The 15043-nt window shown below is 36.7% G+C and overlaps 1 protein-coding gene across 2 annotated transcripts in view; it reads left to right on the top strand.

The window, feature by feature from the left end:
- WDR72 (WD repeat domain 72) overlaps nucleotides 1-15043 on the top strand; it is a 238797-nt gene that overhangs the window by 126573 nt on the left and 97181 nt on the right. For both annotated transcript variants that reach the window (XM_053595485.1, XM_053595486.1), the window contains 2 exons: nucleotides 9327-10141; nucleotides 12512-12603. In XM_053595485.1, the coding sequence (XP_053451460.1) occupies nucleotides 9327-10141; nucleotides 12512-12603 (907 nt within the window). The remainder of the gene's footprint in view (nucleotides 1-9326; nucleotides 10142-12511; nucleotides 12604-15043) is intronic.

The following is a 15043-nucleotide window of genomic DNA, read 5'->3' as shown; positions in this document are numbered from 1 at the left end:
TGCATTTGCAAGGTAAACTCTGAGTTGTAGTTGAGCCCTTCCTCACCCTGGAACTTCAGAAGGTTGGACTAAAGTGGTAGGTGTTAACGCTGCGGAAAATATCAGCATCTTCTCTATGTATGCGAGGTCTGGAAAGGGCTCGATGGGCAATTATCTGTCAGGAAGTCAGACAGTATTCTGTGAACACCATGAGAACCGATAACTTAAAATTTATACTTAGCCCTCACACTTGTGCGTTGGCATAGATTGAATGAACCACTGTTGCATATAATTACTTGTTCTGGACTTTTTAATTGCAACCGGACTGATGAATGTTTCCAAAACACTTATGTTAGAATGATGGTTTAGATGCACCTTCTTATTCTACAATTAATATAATTATAGTTATTTTTTGCCCAGTATCAGTCATGATGTGGCATACTACTTTCAATAGAACCTTTGTTTGAGAAATGTATGTCAGTAACTTAGAAATAAGGTTAAGATTTACTATAGCCTTTGCTAAACATTACCAAATATTGTGTCTGCCCAATCAATACCATGTAAAAACTTAGGAATTACTATGGTAGACATTTAATGTCCTTTTTCTACATTACTTATGTCCAGAACGATGGTAATTATGTTCTCAAGCCTCTTTCCTTATAAGACTTTAAAAATATGCTTCCTAAAATTTCATTGGTGACAGGCTAGAACAATATTTAATCACTTTAGTACATGAACATATAGAAATTAGGCCAGGCATGGTGGCTCACACCTATAATCCCAGCACTCTGGGAGGCTGAGACAGGTGGTGTGCTTGAGCCCAGGGGTTCAAGACCAGCCTGAGCAAGAGTGTCTCTACTAAAAACAAGAAAACTAGCTGGGTCTCGTGGCAGGCACCTGTAGTTCCAGCTACTAAGAGAGCCTGAGGCAAGATGGTCGCTCAAACCTAAGATTTGAGGTTGCTGTGAGCTACGACGCTACCCAGGGCAACAGAGTGAGACTCTGTCTCAAAAATAATAATAATAAACATGAATAAATAAATCATAGAAATTGTTCATACCTATAATCTAATAGACTTGTTTTCAAATGGAAACCAGCTTGGTTGTATGTCAGATAAATTTGGAGTGACATTAATGATTTTAAAATAATGTAAAATGTCCATTTGCTCCTAGGATAAGGTTTGACTATATTTAGAAACAGGAACTTAGGATTTCTGTTGCTGGCAGTGCAGTGGTCTATCAAAATAAGAAGAGAGCAGCGCCTGTGTCACATTGCTTGAATCATTGCTATGACTTTGATTGGCCCTGTGACTAGGGAGGTCTAGGCGCTGTAGCCAGAGAAGATTATAGCTCTGGGGAAGTGGAGCTATAATCCACTAAGGAGGGCGGACCCTTGCCTTCAGCCTGCTAGATTAACCAGCAATCCAAAAGAAACCGCAGCTATAGTTGTGAACAACTGACTTCCTTGTTTAAATACTCTTCAGGCTGCAACTACTATTCGAATGAATCTGGAGCTCAATAGTGTCTATAAGGACTTTTGTAATGTGGTTTCTGTCTCTTTATCTAGTCCATTCTCTACACTTTCATATCCTGTGTTCCAGCCATACCGAAATTTTAATTTTCATTTAATTTTTAAGTGAAATCGTAACTGTATACATGTATGGGGTATAATGTGATGATTTGATATACAATGTGGAATGCTTAAATCAAACTGATTAACATAACCATCACCTCACTGACGTATTTTTTGTCATAAGACATTTAAAATTTACTCTTAGTTATTTTGAAATATACCCTTGCAGTGTGCACATTAGGTGAGATCCCACCAAATGCCCTCCCCTCCCTCCTCCCAGCACTCGCCCCCCTCCTTCCCCTCCTCCACCCTCCTCTCCCCTCCCCCTTTACAGGTCGTATTTGTGGTTTATCCTTCCTATGGGTGTGTACGCTCCCTGTGTACCCGCTCATCCTTCTTCCACCCTGGGGGTCTCTCGTGCTCTTCCCTCTGTCTGGAATACTTTGCCTCCTGCTTTTTTGTTTTGTGCATTTTCTCCTTAATCTTCCAAATCTGACTTTGTTGTCCCTTCTGTTTGGACTTCTGTACCCTCCAGGCTGCATGTAGGCTGCCTTCGTGGTTTTCTATATTCGCTCCGACACTTGCCTCACCAAGCTGCGAGGCACTTGTCTCTCTCCCCTCTTGAGTGTACAGGATGAGCTACATCCACGCGGCTTCTGGGCCTTGTTCCTTACTGGGTGGAAGCAAACAACAGCACGTTCTACTCAGCAGGTGCTCTGAGAAGAAAACCTGAATGAATGCTGAATGAATGAAAACTGGCATGGACCCAAAGGGTGGAGCTGGGAATGGTGACCTCCAAGAATGTGAAGTAGGGAGTAGCATCTGCGTTAGAGAACATAGTAATGGATATTTTTAAGACTCTTAATACATGTCACCATTGTTTTTGAAAAGGTTCTGGCAATCTAGATCCCATCAGAGTCCTGGTTGGAATGAGCACTCAATAGCATAGTATACTCTACTTTTTGTCTGTAAGTTTGTTAAAATGTTAATTAATTTCAGAGATTAAAACCAGTAGGCTATATGAAATTGTATACTTGTTTACTTTTGTTGAGACAAATAGTTTAAAAATCTATCCCTCTGGGATATTTTTATCTCCTTTGCTTATTTTATCTCTTGAGATATGGATATTTTATTAATTGATTTGTGTGATTTTTTTTATATGTCTAAAAGATTGGCTTCTGATTATTGATCTTGTAAATTGTATTCTTATGCTTTTGAGTTTAATCTGATTAATGTACTTTTTTTTTGGAGATACATGTTGAAAACATGTAGCTAGCCATATCTATTACTGACATTTTCTTTGCAATTTGGATTATAGTTTCAAAAAAGCTTTATGTTTAGCATGGTGAAATATAAGTTTTTGTGAAAATTTTAAGGATACAAATCCAAAGGAGATATTAAGAATTCTGTAATTTAGGTGGGTATAATGGCTCACACCTGTAATCCTAGTACTTTGGGAGGCCAAGGCAGATGGATTTCTTGAGCTTAGGAGTTCGAGACCAGCCTGAGCAAGAGTGCAACCCTATCTCTACTTAAAATAGAAAAACTAGCCAGGTGTTGTGGTGAGCACCTGTAGTCGCAGCTATGTGGGAGGCTGAGGCAAGATGATCACTTGAGCCCAAGCGTTTGAGATTGCTATGAGCTGTGACACCATGGCACTCTATCCAGGGCAATAGAGTAAGACTATGTCTCAAAAAAAAAAAGAATTCTGTAATTTTATAAAAAATGGATTATACTTTTTAAAAATTTAGGTATTTCCCATCAACAACAAATGTAAATTTCTTGCCATGACATTATGTATTTTACACAGACCTCTTTTTAATAACAACATAGTTTCACCGTGTGCACATACAATAATGTATTTTGGCAGATCAGTATAATGGGATATTTAAGTTATTTTTAATTTATTGCTATAGCAAATTATTTGGTAAACTTGCTTTATCATATGAGTTTGTGAATCTTTATAATTGTACTTTTAGGATAAATTGTTTTTAAAAGAATTTCTCAGCTGGGTGTGATGGCTCATGCCTGTAATCCTAGCACTCTGGGAGTTCTGAGGCAGTGGATTGCCTGAGCTCATAGTTTTGAGACCAGCCTGAGCAAGTGTGAGACCCCATCTCTAAAAAATAGCCAGGCGTTGTTGCAGGTGCCTGTAGGCCCAGCTACTTGGGAGGCTGAGACAAGAGAATCACTTAAGCACAAGAGTTTGAGGTTGCTATGAGCTGTGATGCCATGGCACTTTATCCAGGGCGACAAAGTGAGACTCTATCTCAAAAAAAAAAAAAAAAAAAGAATTTCTGGATTGAAGGGCATATATATATATATATATATATATATATTTTTTTTTTTTTTTTTTTTGTAGAGACAGAGTCTCACTTTATAGCCCTCAGTAGAGTGCTGTGGCATCACACAGCTCACAGCAACCTCCAATTCCTGGGCTTCAGCGATTCTCTTGCCTCAGCCTCCCGAGTAGCTGGGACTACAGGCGCCCGCCACAACACCTGGCTATTTTTTGGTTGCAGTTCAGCCGGGGCCGGGTTTGAACCCGCCACCCTCGGCATATGGGGCTGGCGTCTTACCGACTGAGCCACAGGCGCCACCCTGAAGGGCATATATTTTAAAGTTAGTAACTAGTAACACAGGCTTGTGCGGTGGTTCACACCTGTACCACTCTGGGAAGCCAAGGCAGTTGGGTTGCTTGAGCTCAGGAGTTCGAGACCAGCCTGAGCAAGAGTGAGACCCCATCTCTAAAAACAAGCAGGTGTGTGTAGTCTTGGAAACTTGGTAGGCTGAGGCAAGAGAATCACTTGAGCCCAAGAATTTGAGGCTGCTGTGAGCTATAATGCAACAGCACTCTACCCAGGCCCACAAAGCGAGACTCTGTCTTAAAAAAATAAAATTAAATTAAATTAATAATACACCTTGCCAAATTGTCTTCTGTAAAATAAGTAATGACTTACACTCATCTTGCAGTGTAAGAGAGTGCCTACTTTCTCGCTCTGTTATCAAGAGTGAATATTTTAATTTTTAATGTTCTTTGCAAACTCGGTTTCCATTTGTGCACTAATAGTCTGAACATCAATTCTTTAAATATAATGAACACACCGTTTAAAAAATCTTTAAAAATAATACATACCAGCATTAACAAGATATTTAAGGGAATTGTTAGAGACAAAAGGATCTAAAAAAAATAGCAGAGAGTAAAGACGTGGGGTGTGATAGACAGGCAGCTGACTTCTCCACGGCCTCAGAGGAAGCAAGAAGACTGCAGAGTAACACCTTCAGCAGCGCTGTGAGAAAATACGTCAAGCTAAAATTGTACACTCAGCAAAACTACCTTTCAAGAGAAACATTATTCCATAGAGAGGATAAAGAGTCAAAAGTTGGTTTTGTGAAAAGAATATCAAAGCTGACAAACTGCTGGAAAGCAAAAAGAAAAAAGAAGAAGAAAGAAAAATAATAAAGATAAAAAGGTCTATAGGTATAGATGCTACAGAGAGTTAAACAATTAATAAGCAAATCATATAAACATCTTTTTAAGCCATTATAAAACTATTACAAAATTAAACATGGTCTAAATAAGCAGGAGATATAATCTGGAACTTGGCAAACTCAAATTTGCGTGAAAGAATGAAAGAGCAAAATTGAAGAATCTACCTAAGAAGATGTTGTCTTTTTCTAATGCTGTGATACACGGTAGTAGTGGGCCGTGTTAGATAAATTGATTAATGCCCCAGGTAGTAGACATCAGTGAGACCAGGGCAAGCTCACATATGGTGGTGGAGCAGCTGGATATCAAAGTACATAAACATGAAAATTTTCCTCTGTTGCAACCAAATTAAAGATGGAAAAATAAAAATTATTAAAGATTTGATGGAAGCTTTACATCTTTTGTATTAACCTAGATTGAGATGGAATGCGTTCTTCTTAGTAAAGCATCCCAAGAATGGAGAAGCAAGAATCCAATGTACTCAATTCTAATATGAAGTCAATAGATTACTTAATACATGGTGGGGTAGGTGTATGACAGAGTGGGGGAGAGGGGATGAGGGTGGGGTTTGGGGCACCATGGTGTACGGCACACCTCTTGGGGCAGGACATAATTATAAGAGGGAATTTACTTAACAAATACAATCAGGATAACCTAACTCTTTGTACCCTCAATGAATCCCAAACAATAAAAAAAGAACAAAAAAAATTATTAAAGATTTTTAAAATGGTGTAAAACTTTAAATTAAGAAATATTAGTTCCTTCTTAATAGGGAAAGGTTTCCTTTTTTTTTTTTTTTTTTTTAAGGAGAACACAAAACATATAAATCACTAGAGTAAATGCTTCCTAAATTTGAAAGTAGTAAAATAGGAATTTAATGTTCATCAGAAAACACTACTAAAAATAGTGACAAGATAGCCACAAATAAGGAGAAAGTATTTGGAACAAATAAACAGTGAAAATTGCTTCCTGAATAAATGTATAACTCAAAAAATCAATAAGAAAAATACGAACAGAAAGTTTATGAAAGTCACAAATGGGTATTTTAAAGAACAAATGTGAAAGGCCCATAAATATTGCAATGATACTCGATAGTAATAATTAAATGAAAATTACCCTGGCTAACAATTTAGTATTGACCAAAATGAGAAGGCCAATGTAAACGAGGGTGTGGAACAACGGAAACTTTTCGTACAGTGCTTCTGAGATTACAAACTGGTATAACTGCTTAGAAAACAATTCAGGATGATCTTGTAGAATTGAAGGTGTATGCACCCTATGAATTGTCAGTGTTACTGTAGATACTTTTGTGAATGTGCACCAGAAGTCTGACCAGAAGAATATTCACTGTAGCTTTATTTTTGTAACAAAAATCTTATAAATAATTTAATTGTACACATAAAAGCAATGACTAAATTAGCTATATTGTGTAATACTTCACCAGAGTGAAAATGAAAGAGCTATAGTTATAAACATCTGCATCTCACAAATATAGTATTCAACATAATGCAAATCAAGAAAAATTATAAATAATAAAATGGCACTCATGTGAAAATAAAAAACATGCAAAATTAAGTATGTCAATTAGGAATACATACTTGAGGTTAAGACATGAAATGAAAGGAAAGAAATCGTAAACATGAAATTCAAAATATTGGCTGCCTCTGACAGCAGGCAAGGGTACAAAGTCACTATAGGTTCTGATTTTTAATTGGAATGGAAGCACTTTGTTAATATTTCTTATATGTATAGTTCATTTCCAGTATTTATTTACTATGAAATGTGACACATATAGAAAAAATAGAACATGAGACAAACACGTGCAGCTCCATGAATTATCAAAAAGCACACAGCTGTATTATCACCACATAGATCAAAATAAAACAGGCAGGGTGGCGCCTGTGTCTCAAAGGAGTAGGGCACCGGCCCCATATGCTGGAGGTGGTGGGTTCAAACCCAGCCCTGGCCAAAAATTGCAAAAAGAAAAATAATAATAATAATAATAATAAAATAAAAATAAAACATGCACGCATCCAGGCAACCATACCCTTTTATCCTCAAAAGATAGTCACCACCTTTGTAGATTTATTATATACACATGCTTTCCTAAACCCTATTGTTTTATTTTCTTTTGCTCTCTAAAACGAATAGCAATGACATTATACAGAATTAATTCTTTCATTCTGGCTTCTTTGATCCACACTGTGCTGAGGAGATTCCTACTGTTACATACCTTGTTGAATGTAATAGCTATGATTCTTTCATTTTCATTGTCATATACATTCCATTGCATGATACCTCACAAATCGCTATTCAACTGTTGATGGATTTAGATTTTTTCTAGTTTGGGGTAATTATATGTAATTATGCCAGATAGTTTTGTCTATGTTTCTTTGTATTTCTCTTATATGTTAATAATCCTAAAAAGACTAAACTATATGGTATATATGTTATTGTGTATATATTAATCACTGCATAATAAGTGTGTAAGATATTCTCTCTGCTAAATTAATAGGCGGTGTATAATATTATCTTAATGTCACTTCTTTGATTATGGTTTGTGGCTTTTTAATATTTTAACTTGAGTTGTTATTGATGCTCTCTGCCCAGTTTTCCTTTGTATGGTAATCTTTTTATTATTTATTAACAATTATGTTAACCCTTGCACTATCTTCCTGGTGGATAAATATGTTTTTTACAGTTAGTTCCCCATTTTGCTTTTTGATACCTATAATGTCTAATAGTTTGCTTTTTAAGCTTTCTTTTATTGTGATTGTAAGTTATATGAGGACTGTAAAAAATTTGAGATAACCAAATCAACAAATAAAAACTGTGAAGTTTAAGTAAAGATTATAGGTATTTTAATTTTCCTCTTCCCAGCTAAATATTTGGTGCATATATTTTGTAACTTTCTTGTTATAGATTCATACACACACATAGTATTTTTGTTTTGTGTGTGTGGTTTGTAGCTTTTTTCTTTTTTTAGAGACAGGGTATCACGCTGTCATCTAGGCAGTGCCATGATCACAGCTCACTATAAGCTCTGACTCTTGTGGCTCAACTGATTCTCCTGGTGCAGGCCACTACACCCAGCTAATTTTTTTATTACATTTTGTAGAGACTAGGTCTTCCAAAGTTGCCCCAGCTGGTCTCTAAGTCCTGGGCACAAGCAACTCTCTTGTCTTGGCCTTCCAAGATGCTAGAATTACAAGCATGAGCCACCATACCTGGCTTACACATACAAATAGTTTTATAAAAGGGGAATTGTTTTTTCTGTCTAATACAGTGGTTCTCAACCTTCCTAACGCCATGGCCCTTTAATATAGTTCCTGTGGGTCACCACCTACAGGTTGAGAACCGCTGGTCTAATAGGACACCGTTTTCTTTGCACAAGTCAATATCATTTATGCCATCATTTTAAAATATTTAAATGGTATTCCGTTATATAAATTTGCTAATTATTAATTCAACAAATACTTATTGAGTCTCTTAATAGAAGAGACTTAATAGCATCACCATTTTGTAATTACTTGCAGTAAGCAAAGTACAAAATTCTTGCAAAGGTGGAGCTTGAGTATTAGTGGATAAAACAGACTACGAACAAATTTTTTATATACTATATGGTAATCATAATTATGAGGAAGAATAAAGGAAGCAAAGTAGAGGAGAATGATGAGTTGGTGTGAGGGTACAGGGTATTCAAGGACAACCTCATAAATGAACATGAACATGAATGAAGTATGGAAATCCACTGTGCCTGTCCTTGGGGCAAAAATCAAATCCAAGTCTCCAAGATGAGTTTGGTTTTTTTTTTTGAGTGTTGTTTTTCAAAGCAATCCAACATTGGTTCACATACAGATCATTTACAGTTATTTAAAATTTTTAACAAATTTAAAACAACCTTCCTTGCTAATTATTTCCTACATTTGTGCATGTGAGTACTGTTGTATGACTTGGTGACCACAATGATAGGAAGACAAGAGAGTGTATGTCAATGGATATTAATCTGATGCCATCTTACTCCAGAAGCCTAATTCATATTCAGAGGAAAAACAAAACTTTGAGGATGAAAAAGTTTCCAAAGAATTTTAGAATACAGAATATTTAATTTAGAAAGGAATTTTTACAGCTAACACCAAAACAATGGAAATGACTTGCCTTTAGCTATTCCACCATTCATTACTTTTTTTTTTTTTCCATGTCACTTTAACATCATGGAATCTTCAATAAAGTAATTTAAAGAGCAAGAACTTTGACACATAAATATTTGTTTCTGCCCCCTTAGGTTGTGGATGACGAGTCTTTCCCAAGGCCTTTTAATGTCTTGCCTGTGAAGACAAAATGGAGCAAAGTTGGCTTCCATATCCTTCTGTTTGATCTGGAAAACCTTGTTGAACTTCTGCTGCCCGCCCCCCTCAGGGATGGTGACCCTTCCAGTTCTTTCTATGGTAGTGAGATCCTGAGAAGAGCCAAGAGTACCGTAGAGAAAACAATGACACTGAAAAAAAATAAAAGTGCCTGTGGTCCTCTCTCAGCAGAGGCACAAGCCAAGCCTGCGAGTGAAAGCCTGGCCCACGGAGATAATACTAACAAATTGGCAGAAGAAAATGACGGCATTAGAAGACAGAAGAAAATGAAGAGCTCCAAAAAGATACACCTTAAACCACCCAGAAAAGTTGATGCCAGCCTCACAATAGACACAGCTAAATTGTTTTTATCTTGTCTCTTGCCGTGGGGAGTGGATAAAGAATTAGACCATCTTTGCATGAAGCATCTCAATATTTTAAAGCTTCAGGGTCCCATTTCTCTAGGACTTGCTTCAAACGAGGACCACTTCTCACTGATGTTGCCTGGTTGGGATTTGTGCCATACTGAATTGAAAAGAGACGATTCAAGAGTAAATTTATTTTCTGGAAAAGTTTTGGACTTGTCAAATAAATACATAGCCACTCTTCCAAATCAGCTTGTAGTTCCAAGAGGACTGGAAAATAATTGTGATTCTTTGCAAGAGTCGAATATCATAGTTTATTTATTGAGCAGACTATTTTTAGTTAATAAATTAGTTAACATGCCTTTAGAATGGGCCCATGGAATTGACAGGTAAGACATGGCTACTGATTTTGACTATCTAATTTGGGACATTAAAAAAAATTGTCATTATTTGATATATTCAGGTCTTGTGTTTTCCTTTCTGCCTTTTAATGGGGGAATAAATATGCAATGACTTCTTTGTTCAAAACATATTTAAAAAATCTTTTTTTTAATTCTTTAGGATTGGAGGATAATTTGGTAATATATTTATATGTTTTAAAATTCATTCATTCAACAAACATACATTGTTATCATAAAAATGTACCAAGGAAGACCTAGTGCTGGATGCTGAATGAATCAGTAGATACATACAAACATATACCTTGAAATCTAACATACACGGTATAAGTTAAGGATGAATAAAGAACATTTAAGTAAATGCTTATGAGGATATATTTTGAATATCATAAAGAAAAGAAAAGTTGGAAAATGTCATACCTCAAATTATACCATTTAGTTCGTATTTTGGCATATTAAAATAGAAGAGGCTATGGAGTAAGTCATTTATAGAAATGATAATTTAGTAATAATAATAACTATTGTTTTTTGAATGTTTAATATCTGCTAGTCACTATATAATCTCTTTACATTCATGATTTCATTAATAAGCACAACAAAGATGGGACATAGATATTATTATTTTGCTGCTTGTATAAATGAGGATATTGAAGCTAATAGGGAGAGAGTATCAAACTAAAGGTTAATTCTGCTCCTCAGAGCATTGATCTAATTCTATAGCCTGATTAATTACTAATCTCAACTGTATGTTTACCTTCTCCCACTGTTAATATTCATTACAGTTTTTCATAGTCTGATATTTTAATTTACCCAATGTTTACTTACTAACCTTCTCCTATATCCTTAGTCCTGGCCTCATGAAGCAATAGACAATACATTTGTGATTTGGGTAGAAACTCATTCAAATGATAAAGATAATGCCCATGAAACAAGTAGAAAACATTGACAAGTGAAGGGATAAGGAAAAACATCTGTAGTATAGACTACAAATAGTATAGCTGGTTAGAATCAAGAAAATAATCAGTGTTAGATGGAATCGTCAAAAAGGCTTTCTAGAAGAGACATTGTTTGAAGTGCCCATTACGTGGGCCCTGCTGTTTCTGTCCTTTGAGAAGATCATAGTTCAACAAAATCTAGGCCAAGCACTGTATTAATACCTGGTTTCCTCAAAAATAAGACATCCTCTAAAAATAAGACCTACTTAACAGGAAAGATAAGACATCCCCTGAAAATAAGACCTAGCGCATCTTTGGGAGCACACCTTAAAATAAGACACTGTCTTATTTTCGGGGAAACAGGGTAGATTTCCTGCCCTCAGTGAATCTGTAGTCTGGTGAATCCAAAAGGATTACACAGGGTTCTTTATGTCATGCTTCTTTCCATTAAGTTGGTGGTTTAAAGAATTCTTCATTTAGGTGGGGCGTGGTGGCTAATACCTATAATCCCAGCACTTTGGGAGGCTGAGGCAGGTAGATTGCTTGAGCTCAGGAGTTTGAGACCAGTCTGAGCAAGAGCAAGACCTCATCTTTACCAAAAATAAAAGAACTAGCCAGGCTTTGTGGCAAGAGGATGGCTTGAGCTCAGAGTTTGAGGTTGCTGTGAGCTAGGGACAGCACAGTACTCTACTCAGGGTGACAGAGTGAGACTTCAGGAATTCTTCATTTAAGCAAATTACAGAATGGAAGTGTCAGTATTAAAGCCTTCTCTAAATCACTCCAGGTTTGAGCTTTAGCAGAAACCTCGATATCAGTTTTTGAGAAATCAAAATAATGTATATTGGATTTGTCATACCAAATCCTTCCAACAAATTTGACCATTTCATAAACATTTTGTTGTGGTTGTTAGGGCTGAGTAATCACTGTATGCTTAGCAACTGTGTGCATGACTTGACTTAATTTTAAGGAAATAACTCTCTGAAGATGGGAACACCCCTGACAGGATCTGAAGATTCCTATGATCAAAACATTGGCCTAGGCTCAAGTCTGCCTTCCTGAGGACCTGATGGAGGATGCCTTTGGCTGATGTCAACATATTAAGCTTTAAAAATTTGTTGCATTAGCTAGAAGTCATATGACCACAGAAGCAAGGCCTCTCTTGTAAAAATTGGTCTTAGTTTACCAAAATAGATAATTTATGGTAAACTAAGATTTGTAATTCAATCGTGGCTAAGATTTTAGATGGTAGTAAACTGGGGGAAAAGATTCACAAAAGAGATTAAGGAGGAAGATGCTGCTAAAAATAATCTGTATTCAATTTTTCCAAGTTTTCTACAATGGTCATGTCCCTCATCTTCAATTTATTTTCTCAAAGTATTTTTCATACTTTAATAATATTTTTTAAATCTCTTTTTTCTCCCAACAGTTCCTTCAAAATGGAATCTGTACATTATAAGGTGAAAAGTCCTGGGAATGATATTTTGAATATCTCAAGCTTCTATGGTTACTCAAGAAATGGTAAGAGCATACAGACATAGGTAGGATCTGATTCATTTTTTTTCCTGTGGTTATAAAATAACTAGTGAGTTCTTCTGTAACTGAATGGAGATGTTAAAATAAACAACATTGTAGAAAACATAGATTTTGTCAAATGATCTTTGAAATGCCTGAATGTCTGAAACTTTTCAGCAAGGAAATATTTAGACATTAAATTAAGGTATTATGTGATTTATTGGAAAGTTTATTGTATCAATATCTTTATTTCCAATAAGTGATTATTATTAGATAATTTCATTGCTATTTCAGAAGACTGTATTCTTCTGGGTAACAATCTTGAATTCTTCTAAGTAGCAATCTTTAAGTGCTTAGATATTCTTTTGATGTCAAATGGCTAATTCATCTCCCAAACCTGCTTTTCCAAATCTTGAGCATCTCAATAAATGACATCCCTAACCTGCCGATTGCTCAGGTCAAGACCTTGGGCATCATTTTTTACGTCCCATTTCTCTCAAACTCCACATCCAATCATGTCACTTCTACCTTCGGTAACAATCCCAGCACCTGACTGTTTCTGACACCTGTGTGACCAACAACCCCCCACTCCCTTGTGTCAGCCTTAATCCTGCCTAGCCTGGAAGTCCATGGTAGGATCTCAACCAACTCTCTGCTCCTGTTCTTGGCTCCCACCTTCAAGCAGCCAGAGAGATCTGTTTGGAGCTATCAGAACCTCGCTCTTCTACTTACAACCTTCCACTGGCTTCTATTTCACTTGGAATAAAAGCCCCAGTGCTTATGTTAGCTCACAAGGCCCTCTGTGACCCGGTTTCTCTACCCATGTCACCGCACCCTTCCCCCATATGACATCATCTTTTACAACTCGCTCCATGCTTAACTTATTCTGACTACATTGGCCTTTTTGCTCATACCCCAAGCATGACAGGCAGGCTTAGGACCTTTGTATCCGCTGACCTTTACCTTTCCCCAGGTACATGTACCCCAATCTGCTCTCTTTCTACCTTCCCAATCCTTTAAATCTTGCTCAAATCCCACTTTACCACTGAAGGTGCCCTCTCTCCTCCCCAGCACATTCTTCCCCTGTCCCTGTTACACTGCTCCACACAATCCTCTTCACTATCTGACATGTATCATTTTTTTCCATTTATCATCTGCCTCCTGCTCCTAAACTGTAAGGTCCATAGGGGATATATTTTTATAATAATTTTTTTCGCTGCCATGTCCCCAGTTCCTAGAACAATGCCCCCAAAGAAGTAAGCAAATACATTTTGAATTAGTGGGTGATTAAAATTAATGAATGAACAAAATTTAGGGATAAATAGTGACTAGAACAATGGTTTTCCAGACAAATGAAACAGATGGCGAAGATTCAAGATCTAGCCTTACTACTGACTGCTTATGTTCCACTGGGCATGTGTTTCATCCTTTTAAAATCCCTGTTCACTACATTTGCAAAATGGGGATATGATTGCAGACTTAATGTGCATGTGGCCTCCAAAGTTGAACAGTATATGATCTATAAATGAGATGGCGTAACAGTACACAGCGGCCCTCATTGGACTATTAAAAAGAATACTTTCAAGTGAGAGTTTATTAATAGCTTCCAATTATCTAGAGCCTAGTATGTTCCAAGAATCACACTAATGGATGTAAATATATTATTGCATTTAATATATAAACAATCCTGCACAGTGGAAGGAACTATTTCTGTTTTACTCTTCCAAAAACAAAAACAAAAAAACTGAGGCTCAGCAAGTTAGATGACTCACTCATAGCCAAACAGCTATTAAGTAGAGGGCCCTGCATTCCCATCTAAATCTGATTCCAGACTCCCTTTCCTGTCCACCGGATCAGGCTATTTCTCACAGTTATGATCATAAATAGTGTTCCTTCTCTCTGGCCCCGTCTGTGTTCCCTGCTCTTTCCTTAGTCACCCTTGTTAGGGTAAGCTACCCAGTCTTTACTTTTTATAACACTGTATAAGGAATTATAATATAAAGCTTAACATAGTTTAAGGTCTTCTGCAAAGACTGAGAATCACTGACCAGAGCTAAGGAGCTTCTGGCTTTCCTTATGACAAACACAACCCAGGCTGCCTACGTGTTATTACTGAATAATCTCCAAGGTGTGTAGTGTGGTATTTGTGGCATTTAAGATTCAGTCAAGGAGTAAGGAAACGTGGGCTTTTTTTCTAATAAAAGGAAGATGTGAGGCAAAGAAAAAGAACAGATTCAGGTGGCGCCTGTGGCTCAAGGAGTAGGGAGCTGGTCCCATATACCAGGGATGATGGGTTCATGCCCGACCCCGGCCAAAACTGCAAAAAAAAAAAAAAAAAAAGAATTTCAGAAAAAGAACAGATTCATAGTATTCATTGTATAAAAATCCTGAAGGATAAAGGAATACTCTGAGGTGCTCATTCTAAAGGGTCGACAGGAACCAGTAC

Source organism: Nycticebus coucang, chromosome 6 (genome assembly GCF_027406575.1).
Source record: "Nycticebus coucang isolate mNycCou1 chromosome 6, mNycCou1.pri, whole genome shotgun sequence".
NCBI lineage: Eukaryota > Metazoa > Chordata > Mammalia > Primates > Lorisidae > Nycticebus > Nycticebus coucang.
This window is presented reverse-complemented; position numbering and strand designations above follow the sequence as displayed.